This window comes from Osmerus mordax, chromosome 16, assembly GCF_038355195.1.
Source record: "Osmerus mordax isolate fOsmMor3 chromosome 16, fOsmMor3.pri, whole genome shotgun sequence".
Taxonomy (NCBI): Eukaryota; Metazoa; Chordata; class Actinopteri; order Osmeriformes; family Osmeridae; genus Osmerus; species Osmerus mordax.
In genome coordinates, this window is record NC_090065.1 from 7381225 (window position 1) to 7398728 (window position 17504).

Genomic DNA, 17504 nt, shown 5'->3' on the forward strand with positions numbered 1-17504 from the left:
ACAAGTTTCTGTCTGTGTAAATAAAACCAGTGGTCAGGTTGTACATTGCATTCAGTTGAAAATGATCAATGTTAGACATTTTATTATGAACAATGGAACCTCCGTATCCCCCCCCAAAAAAACATTTCAAACAACGTCGGTCTATTGTTACATTCCAGCATAAAGCCAGAGACGAACTTTCGGCCATTTTTGGGGTGTCTCTTCATTGTTTTGTCTACTAAGATGCCTGTACGACTGGTCTAAGGTCTGTGTTTAGCTAGCTTTCTCTAATGAGGACGATTGCGATTTTGGGTAAGTAAAGTGATCCTAGATCAGTGTCCACGGCTGTTTTCGCATCCCTGTAACGAGCTAGGTGCGCGCCAACCTCGCGATAGCCGCTTCCAGAATCAAAGCCCCGCTCGCGAACTGATGCTGACAGACGCGCGGTCATCATGCAAAGGTTACATACTGCTAGATTCAGCGAAGTACACGAAGAAGGCGCAGTGCAGAATTAGCTATCTAAAAATACGGAATTTGTGCACAAAAATGCACAAAAACGACACCGGCGAGGCTCTGTAGCAGGTGTCACACGATGGATGCATGTTTGGCACATCGGATTTTCACTGACGTTGGTGTGTGTGCTCGCTCCACTCGACAGTAAAGTGGCTTCATGAGTGTCCAAAGTAACAGTGGAAGTGGTGGAAGTTTGGAGGCGACGCCATCTTGGTCGCAGCTCTCCTCGTCCCCAACGATTTCTCAACAACATACAACGGCGACCGTCAAGACCAAGGAAGGTAGCTAGCCAATCCATTAAATGGCATTACTCCTCCAAGTGTGTTTAATGGGAAGTGGAAAATGTAGCTCGCTTAACCATGTCTGAATAGTTCAAGGGAACGTGATGTCAAGTTCAACTGATCTGATGGCGTGAATTGGAAGCCTAAAGCTGTCAGCTGTCAGCAGCCACAGTCACAAGCTAGCTGGCTAAAGCTAGCGTTGGAGTGCACATACCAAAGAGAAACATGGCTTAAATTCTCCCTTCTAGCTAGCTAACTAGACGGGAAGAGGACGAAAGCTAGGATACGTTATCGTCCCTCTGCCGGCTTGGATGTCAGATGGTGTTTTGGGGCTCCTTCCATGTCACATTGTAAACATGAACACACAATATTTGATGATTGATTGAAACAATAATATAACAACGCCTGCTTTTGGAATTGCCCTGTATGCGCCATCATTATGGACGTTTATCTTGTATTGAGATCGGTATTTCATTTTTATATTATTGACATCCTTGATAGCGCTACTGTAAATGGAAGACCACACCGCCGAGAGTCGAATGATTATCATTTGCACAGCTAGCTAGCGATATCTTTATCAAGTTACTTTTCACACCGTTTCCAAGCTGTCAAAGACGACAACAGATTACACAACAGTAGCTTTGTTTATTCACAGACTATATACTTATTATATCAGTTAAATCTGCCGATGGTCAGGTGTAGCTTGTTGACTCTGGTTAATTTTGAATCGCTTTCCCTATATCATCTTGAAAATGCATTTCCTAACCGTCAGGTAGGAGTATCTCCTTCCTGTCCTTAAGTTACCCCATCAGACAAACGGCCATTTGCTTGTTAGCCAAAGGGATAGAATGCCGACAAATGTTATACAGAAATGCCTGCTAGGAAATGGGCACGTACACACACACACAGGGTCACCTGGAAGAGTTTTGGAGCACAATCTTTGGTTTCAATTGTAGTAAAAAATATACGTTAATGAATTGCACAGTAACAATCGGTCAAATGTTGTGTGTGAGTATGTCTATATTTGAGTCTGTAGTGGTGTGGAGTATTATAACCCACCAATCTGACCTTGTCAAGTAGGTTCTTAGTCAAACCTACCCAATGATTTGGTGTAATCAGATTAACTGACTGACGGAATGATTGGCAGGCCCCATGGAGGAACTGCACAGCCTGGACCCCCGCAGACAGGAGCTTCTGGAGGCAAGGTTCATGGGAGCGGTCAGTGGAAACACAGGAGGCAGTACTGGGAGTGCCAGTGGAGGAGCTAAGGTCAGGCTGTAACAAACGCATTAAGTAAAATGCACAGCCATTTTGTGCTCCCAGTTTGCTGTACTTGCGGGCCATCAGATAGGTCCTCTATTAGTATTTACTGCTGTGTTTGCTGGGTTGTGCCATAGCTTTCAATGCTCACATATGTTTGTGTCTGTTGTTTCTGTGTTCAGGGCCTGGCCAACGAGTGCTCCAACCACAGCTATGGCAGTCTTGGTTCCTCCAGTGACAAAGAGTCAGAGGTAACACATACACACATTGGCCTAGTTTTGATCTGCAGATGTCACCGTGTATCACAGATTCACAGGTGGCCTTTTGCCTGGGTAAAGGGGAAAAGTTTCAGTTATGGAATTGTAGTAAGATGAAGTAAAGATATGTGTATGCACCATTTCCATGTGTGCATTTGAGAGAAATGGATGACCTAAGATGCGTTCAGATATCATTTCCTCCTTGAACCGTATGAGGTTGCTACCAGCTGCTACCTGGGCAGAGGAAAGATTGTGGACAGAGAAAAGTGGATCTGTTTATTATGAGGCTACACCATGTTGCCATGGTGTAGCCTGTTAGCTGCTGGAACAATTGTATCAGGGAGCAGAATTATATTACCTTTGTCCTTGCATGTCACATCTCTCTCTTTGGCTCTTAACTTTCTCTCTTTTTCTGTCTTTGTCTCTTTCCCTATATCCCCCTCTCTCTCCCTCTAGAACTCTGATTTGAAGAGAGGGAGTTCTCCTGCCTACTCAGTACGTACTCTTATTTCCCACTGTTCAGCCCTTCTGCTCGTTAACCATCAAACGTGAAATGTGTTAGAACCACCAGACACATTACACAGAACGACTGTATAACATTACCCCTGTCTGTCTCTCCTACAGACCCCAGAGAAGAAGCACTCTGAGTCGTCCAGAGGAAGGAAGAGGAAAGCTGACACCCAATCAGAGAGCAGCCAAGGTAGGACCGCTTGGATTGTGGACTGAGTTTAGAACCATAGGCACCAGAATCATTGTCATGTGTGATAAACCAAACACAAAAATACTTGTAGAGGGTTTAGGCGAACCTCTTTGCTGAGTGCTCTTCCCTGTCATTTAGGGAAGACTTCCACACGTGGACCGAAGATCAGTGACTACTTTGACGTGAGTGCTCCAGAACTTTGCCGCGTGTCTGGGTCTATAGCATCTCTGATGACGATAGTTGATGATATCACACCCTGTTTCCAACACTGCTTCTTCCTGTGTGTAGCTCCAGGCAGGGAATGGTTCCAGTCCCGTGAGGGGTCTGCTACCTGCCCTCCGCTCCCCTCAGAACTCACACTCTCACTCTGCTCCTGGCTCTATCGTAAGTACGCGCAAGCACACACATAAAAACAATGACCCAAGGAGATGACCTTACATTTATTCCTGTCTGGCTGCAGGTCAGACAGAACAGCTCTTCTCCAACCAGTCTGAGTTTTGGAGAACATCTAATGAACCCCAAAGCCTCCTCCAGCAAATGTGTACAGGTGGGTAACACACACACACACACACTCTCAAGGTTACACCTCTTCTGTTGATCTGTCTCTCATGAAGTGTCTCCTTCTCTGAGTAGACTGAGCTGACAGGTCTGAAACTGGCAGCTCTGGAGAGCAACAAGAGTCTGGATCTGGAGAAGAAGGAGGGGCGCATTGATGACCTGCTCAGGGTGCGTGTGGGTTACGTTGTGTAGGGGCCCCCTAATGGTACCTATTCATCCTCGGAGCACCTTGTTTGACGTGCTTCTCTCTCCTGAAGGCTAACTGTGACCTCAGAAGGCAGATCGATGAGCAGCAAAAACTACTAGAGAAGTACAAGGAGAGACTCAACAAATGCATCACTATGAGCAAGAAACTCCTCATAGAGAAGGTAGAATGTGTGTGTGTGTGTGTGTGTGTGTGAGAGTGGTCCTATGCGTATGCTTTTTACATGCAGGTGTATGTAACGTGTGTGTGTGTGTGTGTGTTTACAGAGCACCCAGGAGAAGCAGTCTTGTCGTGAGAAGAGCATGCAGGATCGTCTCAGGCTGGGTCACTTCACCACTGTCCGACACGGAGCTTCCTACACTGAGCAGTGGACTGACGGCTACGCATTCCAGAACCTGGTCAAGTAAGAACGCGCGCACACACACACCTCACGCATGCACACACACACATATTTGGGAGCAGAGTGCTCAAATACTTTTGCGTTTGATCTTATTTCAGTTATTGGTCACTGTCCTGTTTGATGTGCATGACATGCTTGTTGTGGGTCTGTCTCCAGGCAACAAGAGGGTATTAACCAACAGAGAGAGGACATTGAGCGTCAGAGGAAGCTGCTTGCCAAGAGAAAGCCCCCCAACCCCTCCTCCTCCCCTTCACTCTCCCTAGCAACCACATCTGAACCCAAGCAACGCAAAGCCAAGGTTGTCAACGGCAACGACCCCGACCCCTTCCTCAAACCCTCCCTGCCCCAACTGTAAGTAGGCTACCCAAACATGGACACACAGACACACACACACCTTACACCGATGGGGTGATAAGCTGGCGACGGACACAGATCACTCAGTGGTATTTTAGGTCTGGCACACTCACACGCAGATGCGGTTGTTGTTTCCCCGTTCCAGGCTGACTCTGGCCGAGTATCATGAGCAGGAGGAGATCTTCAAGCTGAGGCTGGGACACCTGAAGAAGGTCAGTGTGGAGGACATCCATCTCACCCCTGTACGGGTCCTCAGGAGCCTTGCTTTTTCAGCTCTGGGGGGGGGGGGGGGGGGGGGGGCGGCATTGTTCTGGAACAGTGTCTTCACCTCTTCTGTGTGCGCGTGCAGGAGGAGGCTGAGATCCAGGCAGAGCTGGAGAGGCTGGAGCGAGTGAGGAACCTGCACATCAGAGAGCTGAAGAGGATCAACAACGAGGACAGCTCATCGTGAGTAGACACTCCCGCCGCCACGGCCCGTGCGGCTGAGGGCCTGGTAGATGTGACGGGCGTGGGGACAGCTGGGTCTGACCTCTCACTGCCTCCCCCAGGTTTAAGGAGCACCCCACTCTGAACGAGAGATACCTGCTGCTTCACCTGCTGGGCAGGGGGGGCTTCAGTGAGGTCTACAAGGTAACACTGTGTGTGTGTTTGTTTATCATGATCATAATTGCTGGGTAAGATGGGGTGAGTAATGTGTGTGTGTGTGTTTCCATAGGCCTTTGACCTGTTCGAGCAGCGCTACGCAGCCGTTAAAATCCACCAGCTCAACAAGAACTGGAGAGAGGAGAAGAAGGAGAACTACCACAAGTAGGTCTCATCGGATTCTGACAGCAAACACACACGCACACACGAACCACGGTTTCCTGTCTGTGTTGTCGTGGTAATGTGTTTCCTGTCTTTAGGCATGCATGTAGGGAGTACCGGATACACAAGCAGCTGGACCATCCCAGAATAGTCAAGCTCTATGACTACTTCTCACTGGATACAGACACGTGAGTCATCCTGTGATCCCTGGTCATCATGCTGCCAGTCACACAACCAGTCTGAACATGCACCTCCTTTCAGTGGAAGCTACACAGCACACTCAAATGTTCTGTCTCTCTCCACCCCCTTTTTTGTTTCCTTCCCTCAGATTCTGTACGGTTCTGGAGTTCTGTGAGGGGAACGACCTGGACTTCTACCTGAAGCAGAACAAGCTGATGTCAGAGAAAGAAGCGCGCTCTATCGTCATGCAGATCGTCAACGCCCTCCGATACCTGAACGAGATCAAACCCCCCATCATCCACTATGACCTGAAACCAGGTAGGCAGCTCAACACACACACCCCTGTCTGGAAGCAGACACTGCCTCACACACACACACATTTCTAACTCTTCTGTATATGTAGGGAACATCTTACTGGTGGACGGTACTGCCTGTGGTGAGATCAAGATCACAGACTTTGGCCTGTCTAAGATCATGGACGATGATAACTACGGAGTAGACGGAATGGACCTCACATCTCAGGGGGCTGGAACCTACTGGTGAGACACAAACACACACACTCACATACCCTGATGGAAGTGGAGTATTGTTGGATAGTTAGATTCTGCTCATTTTGGACACCTGCAAAGATGTATCATAAGTTGTGTGTGTGTGTGTGTTTGTCAGGTATCTTCCTCCCGAGTGTTTCGTGGTGGGGAAGGAGCCTCCTAAGATCTCCAACAAGGTGGATGTGTGGTCTGTAGGAGTCATCTTCTTCCAGTGTCTGTACGGACGCAAGGTAAACACCCATCTACAGGGCTAGCATGGGGCTTCTGAGGACCGGCTTTCTGCTTCGTTCACTAACTGTGTGCGCACGTGTGTGTTTTCTCTCCAGCCCTTTGGTCATAACCAGTCCCAACAGGACATCCTCCAGGAGAACACCATCCTTAAAGCCACCGAGGTCCAGTTCCCTGCAAAACCCCAGGCCAGCACTGAGGCCAAGGTAAGTCTCTCTGCCTCTCTCCCTCCAGTGAGGTCACACTAACAAACACACACACATGCAAGCGATGCTTGGAATGCTAACTAATTGGCCGAGTGTCCTCTCTGTGCTCAGGCGTTTATCCGGCGCTGTCTGGCCTATCGTAAGGAGGACAGGTTTGACGTCCACCAGCTGGGGGCTGACGCCTACCTGCTCCCTCACATGAGACGCTCCAACTCCTCCGGCTCCCTACAGACCGCCTCCTCCTCCTCATCTCTCTCCACCTTCTGACTGGCTGACCCACATGACTGACAGGCCCCCTGGCAAATCCCACGGCAGGACTGATCCTACTACAGGAAACGTGCTCACTGTATCAAAGAGCTTTTCCAAACGGATCAGAACTGGTGGCTGGATGGAACTGGGAAGCGATAGTGAAATGGAGAGGTGGAGATAATGGAGGCTCCTGGTGAGGATGTAGCACAGCCCTGTTGTAAGGAAGAGAGTTAAAGTGGATACAGAATGATAGAGAGAGAGAGGGTGAGTGGAGGGAGGGAGGGGATGAAAGTGATGAAAGTGAAGGAGTATTGTCTTGAGAGTGGGGAGAGTCAGTGGAGATGCACCACACTGCTGGCTTGTGCTGGACTGGCCTCCCATTGGTGGAGAGGATCTCTAAACAGGAAGCCGGTGTTTATTTGTCCCTCCTCCAGAGACTCGGCAGTAGCAGCCTATCTCTCTGCCGATAACAGGGGGCCTCCTTCCACCCCCACAGAGTTATGGACATGACTCCACCTAGTCTCCGAGGCTAGGTGGAAGCCTGGCCATGGTGTCTACCTGGGAACAGAACCGACACAAGGCCTCTCCACAGCTCTAGATAAACTCAGTAATGTGAACCCTATTATGGGACATTCCCACTGACAAAGCTGTTGGACTGAATAGCACTTCCTAATCCAAGATCATGATCTATTTGGTTTCATGGACATAAAATAGTCCAGGATTATTGTTCATCTTTTGAGTCTCAGAACCAGAGGCATGTAATGTTCCCCGTTTTAAGTTCTTCAAGACGTAGCTAGTTGAGAATGGCGTTGTGCCCGAGGGTGTGGCTCTAGGTGTTTGGACGGTGTGAGGATCATGATATGGGTGCTGGGTGCTTTGCTACGGTCGGAATGAACAGCAGTGTTATCATCACAATGTTGTCACGAAATACAGTTTGTTGCCTGGATTAGTAAAGGTCAAATGAACATGAGGATCAACTATATTAACAACAGGACTCCTCTGCTGGAACTAAATAACTCACTAATCAGAGGTCTGTTTTCTACTGAACATCTTCGCTTGGTCAACCTTCGGACTGAGCCGCTGCACCTGGTCAAACTTCGAACCTGTTTTTCTTCTGAAGGGAAAACTGTAAAAATAGAACATGTCAGACAATACATACTAGCCTTTTTTTTTCTTCAAAGCTTTGGATGCTCATCTTGCATCCCAGACTGGGCAGAAGTTTTCCTTTCTGAGCTATGCTGTTGGCAACAAAGGCAGAAACCTTCCCCAGCTGAGCTGCACAGTGACACAACATGCCCATCCTATCATTCTCTTCAAGGTCGGACCTTCTCCGACATTAGAATCTCTAGGTAGAAAACGGAAGCTAACATTGTCCATTTGCGCATGTTCAGTCCATCAAAACCTTGGTTTCTCACCTTTCTTTGTTCATTTGTGTTCTGAAATGTGTTTTTATTTTGCTGCTATAAACAATGCTTTTAGTTTGTAAAGCTGGTATTTTAAGCTGAGGGAATGCGTACTTAAGACCTGTGATGAAGTACACTCCCTAGGGTCATCTCCGAAGTGTATACTTCCTGTTCTTTGAGAAATAATGATGATTCTGACAGAGGGATCCCTTCAATTCATAATGTATTTGAGCGCATCAATGTTTTTGCAGTTGTCTTGAAAATATTTTATGAAAAGCAACTGTCAATGTATGGAGCAACGCCCCCATGTACTGTATGAAGAAGATAAAATATTTGAATGACATGACTGGTACAGGGAATTAATTAAATGTCATGAAGAGAGGAAGCGTTCCGTGATGGTAGACATAAGGCGATAGCCATGGTGAACCCAGTGGTTGGTGTGCTCCTTCTTCACCTGACCTTAGCTCTGTGATGGGGTACGTTTGATACCACAAGCATGAAGTCTTAATCCCCCCCCCACCCACCCACCTAGGTGTGAGCCTGGTCACAGACATAGTATCACAAGCAGAACAGAGTCACATTGGTATCAACACCACAGCAGACAGACCACAGACATGAAAGGAACAGAGTCTCTGCTCATGGGTTTTCTGCTCTCTCATTGTACTCCTGAGTGAAGTGAGACCAGTTAGTGATAGCCACAGCCTGTACAGTCTCGGCCTGTTTCGCTAAGCTTTGTGAGCTAACACGTTTGAGGGGCCAGTGAGCAGACCCTTGCAGTTCAGTGTTCCTAGTTTTCTCTGTGTGAGCCTAGTTGTGGTGAACACAGCAGTACTAAATGGGCTTAGTAGCAAGTGCATAGCAGGTAGAGCACAGCTGAGTAGCGACTGCTGGTGACGCCACCATGAAGACAGGTTCAGGTGCTGTCTCTGAACTGAGTTCAGATGGCATGGCTTGGAGGCAACGTCAGGTCCTGTCATTCATATGCAATAAAGATTGCCTTACAAGTCCTACCCTGGAGTGTGGCCTGTTTCCTTTGTTGCTGTTGTCACATCAAACACATCAGCAAAATATCTAATGTTGGAGCTAGTTTTATTTAGTGTTCTAATATTACTGGATATTCTTAAACACAAGATAAATGAAAACGAAATGACAAAAAAGGCTGTTTGACACTTGACACATCCATTAAAGGAGCTATGGAAGGCCATGGAGTCCATGGAATGAGGGGCGTGTGGGGAGTGTGTTAACAGACCAATCTGCTGTTTCAGGTTCCAGGGTCTGTATGGACCAGCGCTGTGATCGCCATCTCCTTCTTGGTGTGTCTCAGGCCTTTCCTACTCTTAATCCCCCTCTCACTAACTTTTTCACTCTCTTCCTCCCCCTTCCCTCTCCTTTCCTCCCCCTTTTCCCTCTCCTCCTCACTCCCCTTCCCCCTCTCACTACCCTGACCTCTCCCCTTCTTCTCCCTTCCCTTCCCTTTACCCTTCCTCCTACCCCATTCCTCCTCCATCTCACTCCCCCTCTCCTCCCTCCATAATCCACTCCCGGCTGTGGAGCTTCCTGAGCAGGAGTCAGTGGCCCCCTGGGAAGGTCTCTGAGGGAGGGGGGAGTCTGTGTGCCTGGAGTGGGAGGAGAGCTGATGGGGAGGAAAAGAAAACATAAATGAAACACTTGCTGATAAATGTGTGGGTGTGTAAGACAGGGAGAGAGAACACTTACTTTCCTTATCCCCGAGATTGTGGTGAAAGCGCCATGGTTGGGCTCACACCTGAAATACCTGTAACCATGGATACTGCCATTGTTCTCTCCACCTAAGGACCAACAGGATAGGGTATCACTGGCCCAGTCCTATCTTATAAAGATAGTGAGGTCACACACACCCACACTTACAGGGTGTATCCAGTTCCACTCCAATGTAGACCTCTGTAGAATCAGTGTTCTGTAAAGGTCCTATAAACCTCACAGCTCCTCTCCTTTTCTCTTTTCCCCTCTTCCTTTTCTCATCTACTCCCCTCCGGTCACGTAGTGTCACACGATCGTTCACCTGGAGACGATGTCTCCGCCTGACACACACACACACACACACACACACATGTGCACAGGTAAACATGCATGCATTTACAAAAAACGTATGATGTGTACTGAAATGTAGGGCTGGATCAGTCGACTGTACGTTGTGGAGTTTGGATCCAGACCCTCTCGATAAAGTGCTGTGATATCGTGCTCATCATTCTCTTTCCTCTCCATCTCCTCGACCTCTTTTCTCTCAGCTTCACATGAGGCACTCTGTCGCAGGACTCTCTTCTGCTCACAAACAACAGCATGTGAGGAGTACCTTTTTTGGTTTCTGGGTTTCATTCAGAGGAAGCTATGGCAGCACGCTCACCTTCAGAGCCTGAGCGTAACCCACTGTCTCTGGAGCCGGAGCAGGCAGAAGACCCCCTCTCCTCCTGACTGGAAGAAAGGAGAAGATAAGGAAGAACCCAACACCTAAAAAGATGGACTTGGCACAGTGTTATGTGACCAGACACTTGCCTGTCGCTTTAGACCACCCGTCATGCTCAGGGCCATGAGCGTCCGACTCTCTCCTCTGCTGGGGAGAGTGAGGCATGCTGGGTATCTCATTCTCCTCCACGCAGGGCAGAGAAGATGGCTGACAGAGAAGTCATGTGATATCAGCATTACCACCAACAACAATAGGTACACGTTCGACTTCATGCAGCGCCGGTGGCGCTGACAGTTGGCTGCAGTGCCACGGGCGCTGCATGAAGTCGAACACACCTAGTGACATCATCATGAAATACACACACCACCGGTTCTGGTGGAGGGAGGTCACACCCACCTGTTGCCTGCAAGGGGTAAGGAGGGCCCCAGGATGGGGAGTCCCAAGTCGGGGCAGACAGGGAGGTGTGGTGCTGGAGGACAGACTGCCCCGCCCAGAGCTGCAGCTATGGGAGGAGGTGGTGGGGGAGGAGCCTGACAGAGAGGGGAGGTAGAGTGGGAGGGTGGGGGAGGTGGCCAATGAGGGATATGGGAGGTGAGACGTGGATGGGAGAAGACAAGGGAAAGGAGAGGGGGAGGGAGCACCAGGGGTTGGTGAGGAAAGTGGACCCACTGGACCAGCAGTGCTCAGAGAACACAGAACCCTCAGCTCCTCTATGTGGACTCTCTGGGCCTCCACTGTCCTGTGCAGACTGCAGAGATCAAACCACAAACATCCTCACAAAAACACACATTGGCAAAAGTTGAATGTCAACCAAAGCTAGGGTGACCACCCGTCCTGCTTTGCATTGTACCGCACAGCAATTTCAACCCTTGTCCCGCACATCGTATATTGAGAAAATGTGCCGCATTTTCATCAGTCTGTTGGTTTTTAATTATAATATTAAGAAAACGTACATGCGTTCTTTTGCCTTTTTAAGAAAGCATTTTATTGATTATTTTTGCGGCATGGTTTTCAACCTATATTTAAGTGTGGGTAACATGTCCCACATTGTCCCACACAAACTTAGTAATCGTCCCACATTTGGTTTGTTTGATGGTGGTCACCCTAACCAAAGCATGAGGTTAATGGTTAACCAGAACATTAAGGTAGGCTTGAGACCTCCGTCATGCTGAAGGAAATGCAGAGCTCTTTAGAGATGTACACAACTCTTGTTCTCACCGTTTATTCTCACGCAGTAACTCCGCAATCCTCGAACACAGGTGCACGTTGCCCTTCCTCGCGCCACTTACGACGAACTGCACAGCCAACGACGCGATCTGCCTATCCTCCTCGATATTCCCGAGGTCTAAGTTTTGAAGAGGTTTTGGCGTATGAGCAGAAGTCATGCGGGAAGAACGTACTATCAATACGAAGAAATTAGTTGCATTTTTTCAAATGACTACGAGGCGGTGTGGAATGTCTTCCAGGTTTAGTCCTACCTGTCCTAAACGTGGTGTATGAGTCCGGATCCAAATCTAGCGACCTCGACTTGCTTCTGGCCTTGTCCCTGCCTTTCATCTCCATTTTCTTCTAGTTTAATTAAACTTAAAATAACGTTAGATTTGCCTTCGGATTTGTTAGGCTACTACTCTTAGCCTATTGACAATCATGTTCCCAGTCAGGCTTTGCGCTTTGGTTGTCCCTGTTGTTAATTAACCGTGCGTAACCTGTACGTAGGCTAAATCGAGAAACACCCATTATTCGTATTGGATCAGATTTTTAAGAATTAGGAGGGGGGAAAAGTATGGCCAACTCTAAAACTTAAGCTTAGCCCACCCAAATCTCCCCAAATCCTGATTATAACATGTTTAAATCTTAATACCTTGTTTAAAACGATTATGTCAAGAGAAAACTATACACACAAAATAACGTAAAATTCCATTAATTTTATTGCTGGTACATGTTAAGAGATAGTTGTTACACAGCGACATCTTGTGGCTGTACAGTATGTCTTCCGTTTCAGTCATGCATTAGGAGACAATATGTTACCGTCTAGCTCTCAAGAACCCCGCCACAACTCTCAACTTGCCATCTTTAATGCCATCACCTAAGACTATAATCGAATCACCATTGTGTAATTTTGTCCTCTGTAGCCTGGTCATCTACTGACCACCATTCCCACACGGCAGAGAAAGGTGTTTGAAGTTGGTTCAGAATTATGGTGCATAGACATACATGCCTAATCATTTCATAACACAATTGTGGTGCAAAACAATGCAGATTCGTTCATAACAGAAACAATCATAAAGCCATTGAGCAAAATTAACATTGGAAGGCCTAAGATAATCTAATGGTTATGATCTACAAGTAGGTGGGTGTTATAAAAAAAAAAAGGTAAAGCACAAGAAAAACAAATTATTGATGAAAGAAAAGCCCCTATTTCATCTTATCCCATCTCTGTGTTGGCAGGTGTGTAGGACCCAGACAGTAGTCAGTCATGTGATGAAGACCCCACCTAAACTTTCTGCTGAGTGGGACAATAGGCTATCTTCAGCTATAGTTCTAAAATGACTCAGTAAGAAACTCATACTGTGCAGCATGTTGGATGACCCTATTGCCTCTTGAATAGACCTGCCTTCTGTCCATCCTGGCTAAATAAATATGAGAGGAGGAGACAAACAGAAAACCCAGAGGAAAAATACAGAGGGATAAAACGGTATGTATAGTGTAACTTCTTTCCTGTGTTACGAGGACGCTGCTGTCGTTTCCGTGGTGGCCGGTGACTCCGTGGTATCCGTGGGAACTGTTTCTGAGGCCACCTCTGGCTCTGTGGGGGTGTGGTGGCAGACCTCTGCACTGAGGTCACTAGAGGGCGCTGTTACAGTAACTGTGGAATCAGGGATGGGAACTGATGCGGCTGCTGCTGAGGGTAGTGTGACTGCTGACGGGGTGAAGGCTACCCCCTGTGGCAGGAGAGGGAGATGGGAAGGCAGTACGGTAGGCAAGGTGGGCAGAGGGGCCAGGCCAGGCAGGTTTAAGGGTGGGAGTGGGCCCAGCGGAGGGAAAGCTGAAGGGGAAGAGAAACAACTCTCAGATCCCATATACAAATCTCTCTAAGCAAACCACTAAATAAATCACTGTGGCTCTACTGTCAGATTCTTGCTGTGTGCTTACCTGTAGTTCCAGGTGGGGGTAACCCACCGATGCCAGCTAGTGACATTGTGCTGAGGTCTGGTAGCGTGAAGTTGAGGGGGGGCAGGCCACCTGGGAGATGCATCAGACCTAACACCAAGAAAAAACTAGAGGTCAATTTAACAATCCTCCCACAGGACTATAATGGGGATGAGCTGTCAACAATACTAGGATGACTTTGGCTCCTCCCCCCCCCCCCCCAAGTTTAAAGACTGTCACATGACAGTAAGAGTGACATATGACTGTATGAAGCCTCCACCTGGTAGCGTGGTGCCAGGGTTGAAGGTGGTCGATGCAGGGTTCAATGAGGTGAGGGGGCTCAGGGAGGGGCTGGTGGATGTGGGCAGCAGGGGAATGGTGGGGAGACCTAAGAAAGAGAATACAAGATAGACAGGTCAGCATACTAAAAAGACAAATGATTATATCTATGGTATCATTGTGATTTAAAAGACAACTAATTATACTGGAGAAATGCGATACCTGTCTGAAGCTCACTTGGAATGGTGGACGGAGCTGAACTGATTGACAGGCCAGAAAGAGAATCTTCCAGGCCCGTGGGAAGTGCAGAAGGAGGTGTTACAGCAGACAGCTGAACCTGACGCAGAAAGAGAGGTTGTTCAAAACATTCATGAACCCCATTACCAAAGCTTGACACATGCTGTGACTCGTATGCAATTCGCATTTCCATTAAGAGTGGGCACCAAAAACACAAAAGACAGCCATCAGACAGCTAATATCTGTTCTAATGAAACATGTGGACAAATCATTCCAGAATGTTTAATTTACACAGTGGCTGACGTGTGTGTCGAGGGTGGACAGACCTCAGTGAATCCATCCTTCAGCGGGCTGACCGGCTCACTGGGAATGTGACCAGGGAAGCTGATCTTTTTCCCTTCCTCAAACGGCCTGGTGGGAATCCTGTGCAGATATCCGTACCCAATTCCACATCCCAGACTGCATCAAGAGAGACATGGGTCAGGTATGGGAGATGGGTTGTGCGTGGGAATTTGTGTGCATGTGTGTGCGTGCATGTGTGAATACCTGCCCTCCCCTGCCCAAGCACTGTTGGGTGTGATGACCACCTCTCTGCAATTGTCTGTATCAGTGTTGTACACATAGAGCTTCAAGCCTTTACCCTCATGGGTCTCTATCAGAGAGAACAGGTCCTCTGACTGAAAGAGAGAAGAGACAGGATGGATTAAGGGATATAAGGAATACCTTTTTCCTTAGAAACAAGTTTCACTTGTTTGATGACTTGTTTCACCTCATTCATGACCGTGTCAGCTCCTATGATGTAATCAGTGTGCGGCCGCAAGCCGGCCAGGGATGCGGGAGAGTTAGGCTCCACCTCCTGATTAAGACAGAGAAAGACAAGTGACCCCACTGAGACAAGAGGCTATTCTTAGAGAACTCTCAGGTGAAAGAAATCTCTGTTACATAGGCATTATCTACTGACAAATACATTCACATTATCAATGACTGAAGTAGACTCACCAGCACATGCCAGACATTCTCATTGGCTCCCTCGAAGCTGCAGAAGCGAATGGAAACGCCCAGCAGACCTTGGCCTCCCCACATGTTGCTAGGGGTAACGGTGGACTCCCTCAACTCCAAGGTCTTGGAGGAATAGACCAACATCCTGACTGGCTTCTCAACGCTGGCCTTCAGCAGGTCCTTCAGTGTGTCATTATCTTTGTTCTGGAGAACATGAGCAAACTTAAGAAACACTGTAAACGTTTTCACGATGACCTGACACATAGAACTGGTGAAGGCAAAAGCTGGTCATCAGATCTTGAGTTACCGCTAACTGAAGTGAGGCAAGCTGTCATGCAAAACTTTGTTGCAGAAAATGTATTTTATTTAGAAAGCCACACTTACATCAGATTACCCTTTGCACTTTCCATATAGCCTAATGCTTACCAGTCTAGTGTCGTTGATGGAGACGATGAAGTCAAAGAAGGGCTCGAGCCCTGCTCTGTGTCCAGGCGAATTCTCTTGAACCTGCACGGAGGAGAGACTTTAACCACCTAACGTTAAGTACCATCAACACAGCTCGGTAAGTAGGCTTTGAACACTAAAATAGCTATCAAGCTCAATTGGACACTTGTATATACGGAAATTAATTGTGTACACCACTAATCTAGTTAACTACCTACCACGAGCTTGAATTCATAACGTTATTCCTCTCTGTCAACATTGAGTAATGATATGGCCCACAGTACGGTGACAGACTAGCCCAGCAGTACTGGTGGTAGCTAGTGGTAACGCAAACTCTGGCAAGACTGCATAGCTAGTCACGCTTGCTAGCTACTGTAGATACTCCGACTGTCTGCAGTTCTAAGAAAGCCTGTGTCAGTACTTTTTCATCTATAAACACCTCCAATTGTACATTCTGCCAAATGCAAAAGCCGGTCGATACAAAGGATTAAAACTAGCAACACAATGCAATGGCTAAAGCATCAGCAGTACGTAGTGTTCGCTCAGAAATAGCTAGCCAAGCTAGCTAGCCCAACATTTGCCGAGCGTACACACAGTTAGGCCACAGAGCAGATCCATCCACGGCCTCTTTCCATAGCTAGCTACTGTAGTAGTAGCTTGCTATGTTCCTTGCAATACGGATGGAGTGTACTGTCCAACGTAGTTAGCCTAGCATTGTTCGTGATCATCATAGCAGTTGGCTATCTCTAGTGGCAGTACTACTAGCAAGAGCTAGATAGAGCCAAACTAGCTAGTGTTACAGCTAGCTACAGTAGTATCTCACAAATATATGATCATAATAAGCACTAATACTCACCCGAAGAACATGGTAGCCTTCAGATCCTCCTCCCGGTATCTCGACACTTTGTGATCCCCCCATGACAACCCCGGTTCACAACGTTTTCGTCCAATTTTGTCCAGATAGACAGCTAGCAGTATCGCTTCCTCCGTTTAGTTTGCCAGTTCCACGTCGCCAGCTCAAACGAAACAGCTGAGCGCAGAGCGCAGTGTTGTTACGACGTGGCACTAATTTCCGGAAACAGGAATGCAGTGAGTTTGTCTCTTAATATTAGATCTATGGGTTGACTGAAATAAAATGTTGCTCCTGATTTAGAGGACATACGGTCGTAGATCAGAAGTAACTCTTCCCTCTATTTCTGTCCTGGTCTTTTGATTGAAAAGCTAGTTGTTTACAATACATCGCATGAGTGTTTGGGACATCATAAGCATAAATAGGGGGCATTTTTCTTATATTTTGACTGAAAAAATCTTACCTCTTGTACCTTTAAGTGTTGGGATTAGGGATAGTTTTATAGTTAGGTTTCTAGGTACATTTTTGGGTTAAGGTTAGAGTTATGGTTAAGATTAGGAATAATCTTAGGTCTAGGTTTTTGGGAAAATTCATTTTGAATAGCAATTAATTTAGAGTCTCCACTATTTTGCCGACGTTTTGGGTTGGGTTGAGGCCAACTTCACTGGGTCTATAATGTCCAATCATATATGTGTGCGTGTGCCTGCGAACGTGTGTCTGCGTTGGTGCGTGTGTGTATCTGTAGGGTATAAGCGTGACACATCCATGAATGAGAAGATAACAATGAACTCCAGTAACAGGCAAACTCAATTTCTTAATAGACTTCTTTCATAGACTTTATTAGAGATTAGAGACATTGTATGCGAATTAAAGTGCCTGCTGAAACCTCCATAGGATGAATCTTTTTGCTGATGGCTACACGAGTTGGTAACATTAATCAGTTATTGGTCACATATAGTAAGTATATTATCATACAT

The 17504-nt window shown here is 47.3% G+C and overlaps 3 protein-coding genes across 5 annotated transcripts; 1 reads left to right on the top strand and 2 right to left on the bottom strand.

The window, feature by feature from the left end:
- The first annotated feature begins 437 nt into the window (after positions 1 to 437).
- LOC136958757 (serine/threonine-protein kinase tousled-like 1-B) lies at positions 438 to 8468 on the top strand. Of its 2 annotated transcripts, none has more exons than XM_067252854.1 (22): positions 438 to 773; positions 1921 to 2042; positions 2216 to 2284; positions 2747 to 2785; positions 2915 to 2990; positions 3129 to 3172; positions 3279 to 3374; positions 3451 to 3537; positions 3624 to 3716; positions 3806 to 3916; positions 4020 to 4156; positions 4310 to 4504; positions 4653 to 4719; positions 4857 to 4954; positions 5056 to 5137; positions 5223 to 5314; positions 5410 to 5499; positions 5640 to 5809; positions 5895 to 6030; positions 6158 to 6269; positions 6366 to 6473; positions 6585 to 8468. In XM_067252854.1, exons 1-22 carry the CDS (start codon positions 650 to 652, stop codon positions 6738 to 6740), a joined length of 2304 nt encoding a protein of 767 aa, XP_067108955.1. In that variant the 5' UTR covers positions 438 to 649; the 3' UTR covers positions 6741 to 8468. The 2 variants fall into 2 exon arrangements, with proteins under 2 accessions (XP_067108955.1, XP_067108957.1); XM_067252856.1 differs by having other exon boundaries at positions 1921 to 1991.
- A 918-nt stretch (positions 8469 to 9386) lies between these two features.
- Positions 9387 to 12170, bottom strand: LOC136958875 (kinesin-like protein KIF13B). The gene is made up of 9 exons (XM_067253001.1): positions 12047 to 12170; positions 11787 to 11913; positions 10965 to 11316; positions 10658 to 10775; positions 10509 to 10576; positions 10296 to 10426; positions 10013 to 10185; positions 9842 to 9933; positions 9387 to 9758 (listed from the first exon to the last, which is right to left on the bottom strand). The coding sequence occupies exons 1-9, from the start codon at positions 12129 to 12131 to the stop codon at positions 9387 to 9389; spliced, it is 1518 nt and encodes a 505-aa protein (XP_067109102.1). The 5' UTR covers positions 12132 to 12170.
- A 303-nt stretch (positions 12171 to 12473) lies between these two features.
- On the bottom strand, positions 12474 to 16710 carry LOC136959008 (Golgi reassembly-stacking protein 2-like). Of its 2 annotated transcripts, none has more exons than XM_067253192.1 (10): positions 16534 to 16710; positions 15660 to 15740; positions 15234 to 15437; positions 15004 to 15090; positions 14781 to 14911; positions 14561 to 14693; positions 14235 to 14334; positions 13999 to 14106; positions 13722 to 13829; positions 12474 to 13614 (listed from the first exon to the last, which is right to left on the bottom strand). In XM_067253192.1, exons 1-10 carry the CDS (start codon positions 16594 to 16596, stop codon positions 13292 to 13294), a joined length of 1338 nt encoding a protein of 445 aa, XP_067109293.1. In that variant the 5' UTR covers positions 16597 to 16710; the 3' UTR covers positions 12474 to 13291. The 2 variants fall into 2 exon arrangements, with proteins under 2 accessions (XP_067109293.1, XP_067109292.1); XM_067253191.1 differs by having other exon boundaries at positions 14220 to 14334; positions 16534 to 16709.
- Positions 16711 to 17504: the final 794 nt, after the last annotated feature.

What these genes read in the sequence shown, in the direction of transcription:
- LOC136958757 (XM_067252854.1), top strand. Translation starts at nt 650, where the DNA reads ATGAGTGTCCAAAGTAACAGTGGAAGTGGTGGAAGTTTGGAGGCGACG. An exon ending in GGCTGGGACACCTGAAGAAG is followed by an intron (nt 4,720 to 4,856) that starts GTCAGTGTGGAG and finishes GTGCGCGTGCAG; the next exon opens with GAGGAGGCTGAGATCCAGGC. An exon ending in CAGGGGGCTGGAACCTACTG is followed by an intron (nt 6,031 to 6,157) that starts GTGAGACACAAA and finishes TGTGTTTGTCAG; the next exon opens with GTATCTTCCTCCCGAGTGTT.
- LOC136958875 (XM_067253001.1), bottom strand. Translation starts at nt 12,131, where the DNA reads ATGGAGATGAAAGGCAGGGACAAGGCCAGAAGCAAGTCGAGGTCGCTA. An exon ending in TTACTGCGTGAGAATAAACG is followed by an intron (nt 11,317 to 11,786) that starts GTGAGAACAAGA and finishes TGATCTCTGCAG; the next exon opens with TCTGCACAGGACAGTGGAGG. An exon ending in TTACCCCTTGCAGGCAACAG is followed by an intron (nt 10,776 to 10,964) that starts GTGGGTGTGACC and finishes CTTCTCTGTCAG; the next exon opens with CCATCTTCTCTGCCCTGCGT.
- LOC136959008 (XM_067253191.1), bottom strand. Translation starts at nt 16,596, where the DNA reads ATGGGGGGATCACAAAGTGTCGAGATACCGGGAGGAGGATCTGAAGGC. An exon ending in CTGACACGGTCATGAATGAG is followed by an intron (nt 14,912 to 15,003) that starts GTGAAACAAGTC and finishes TCTCTCTTTCAG; the next exon opens with TCAGAGGACCTGTTCTCTCT. An exon ending in GCTTGGGCAGGGGAGGGCAG is followed by an intron (nt 14,694 to 14,780) that starts GTATTCACACAT and finishes CTCTTGATGCAG; the next exon opens with TCTGGGATGTGGAATTGGGT.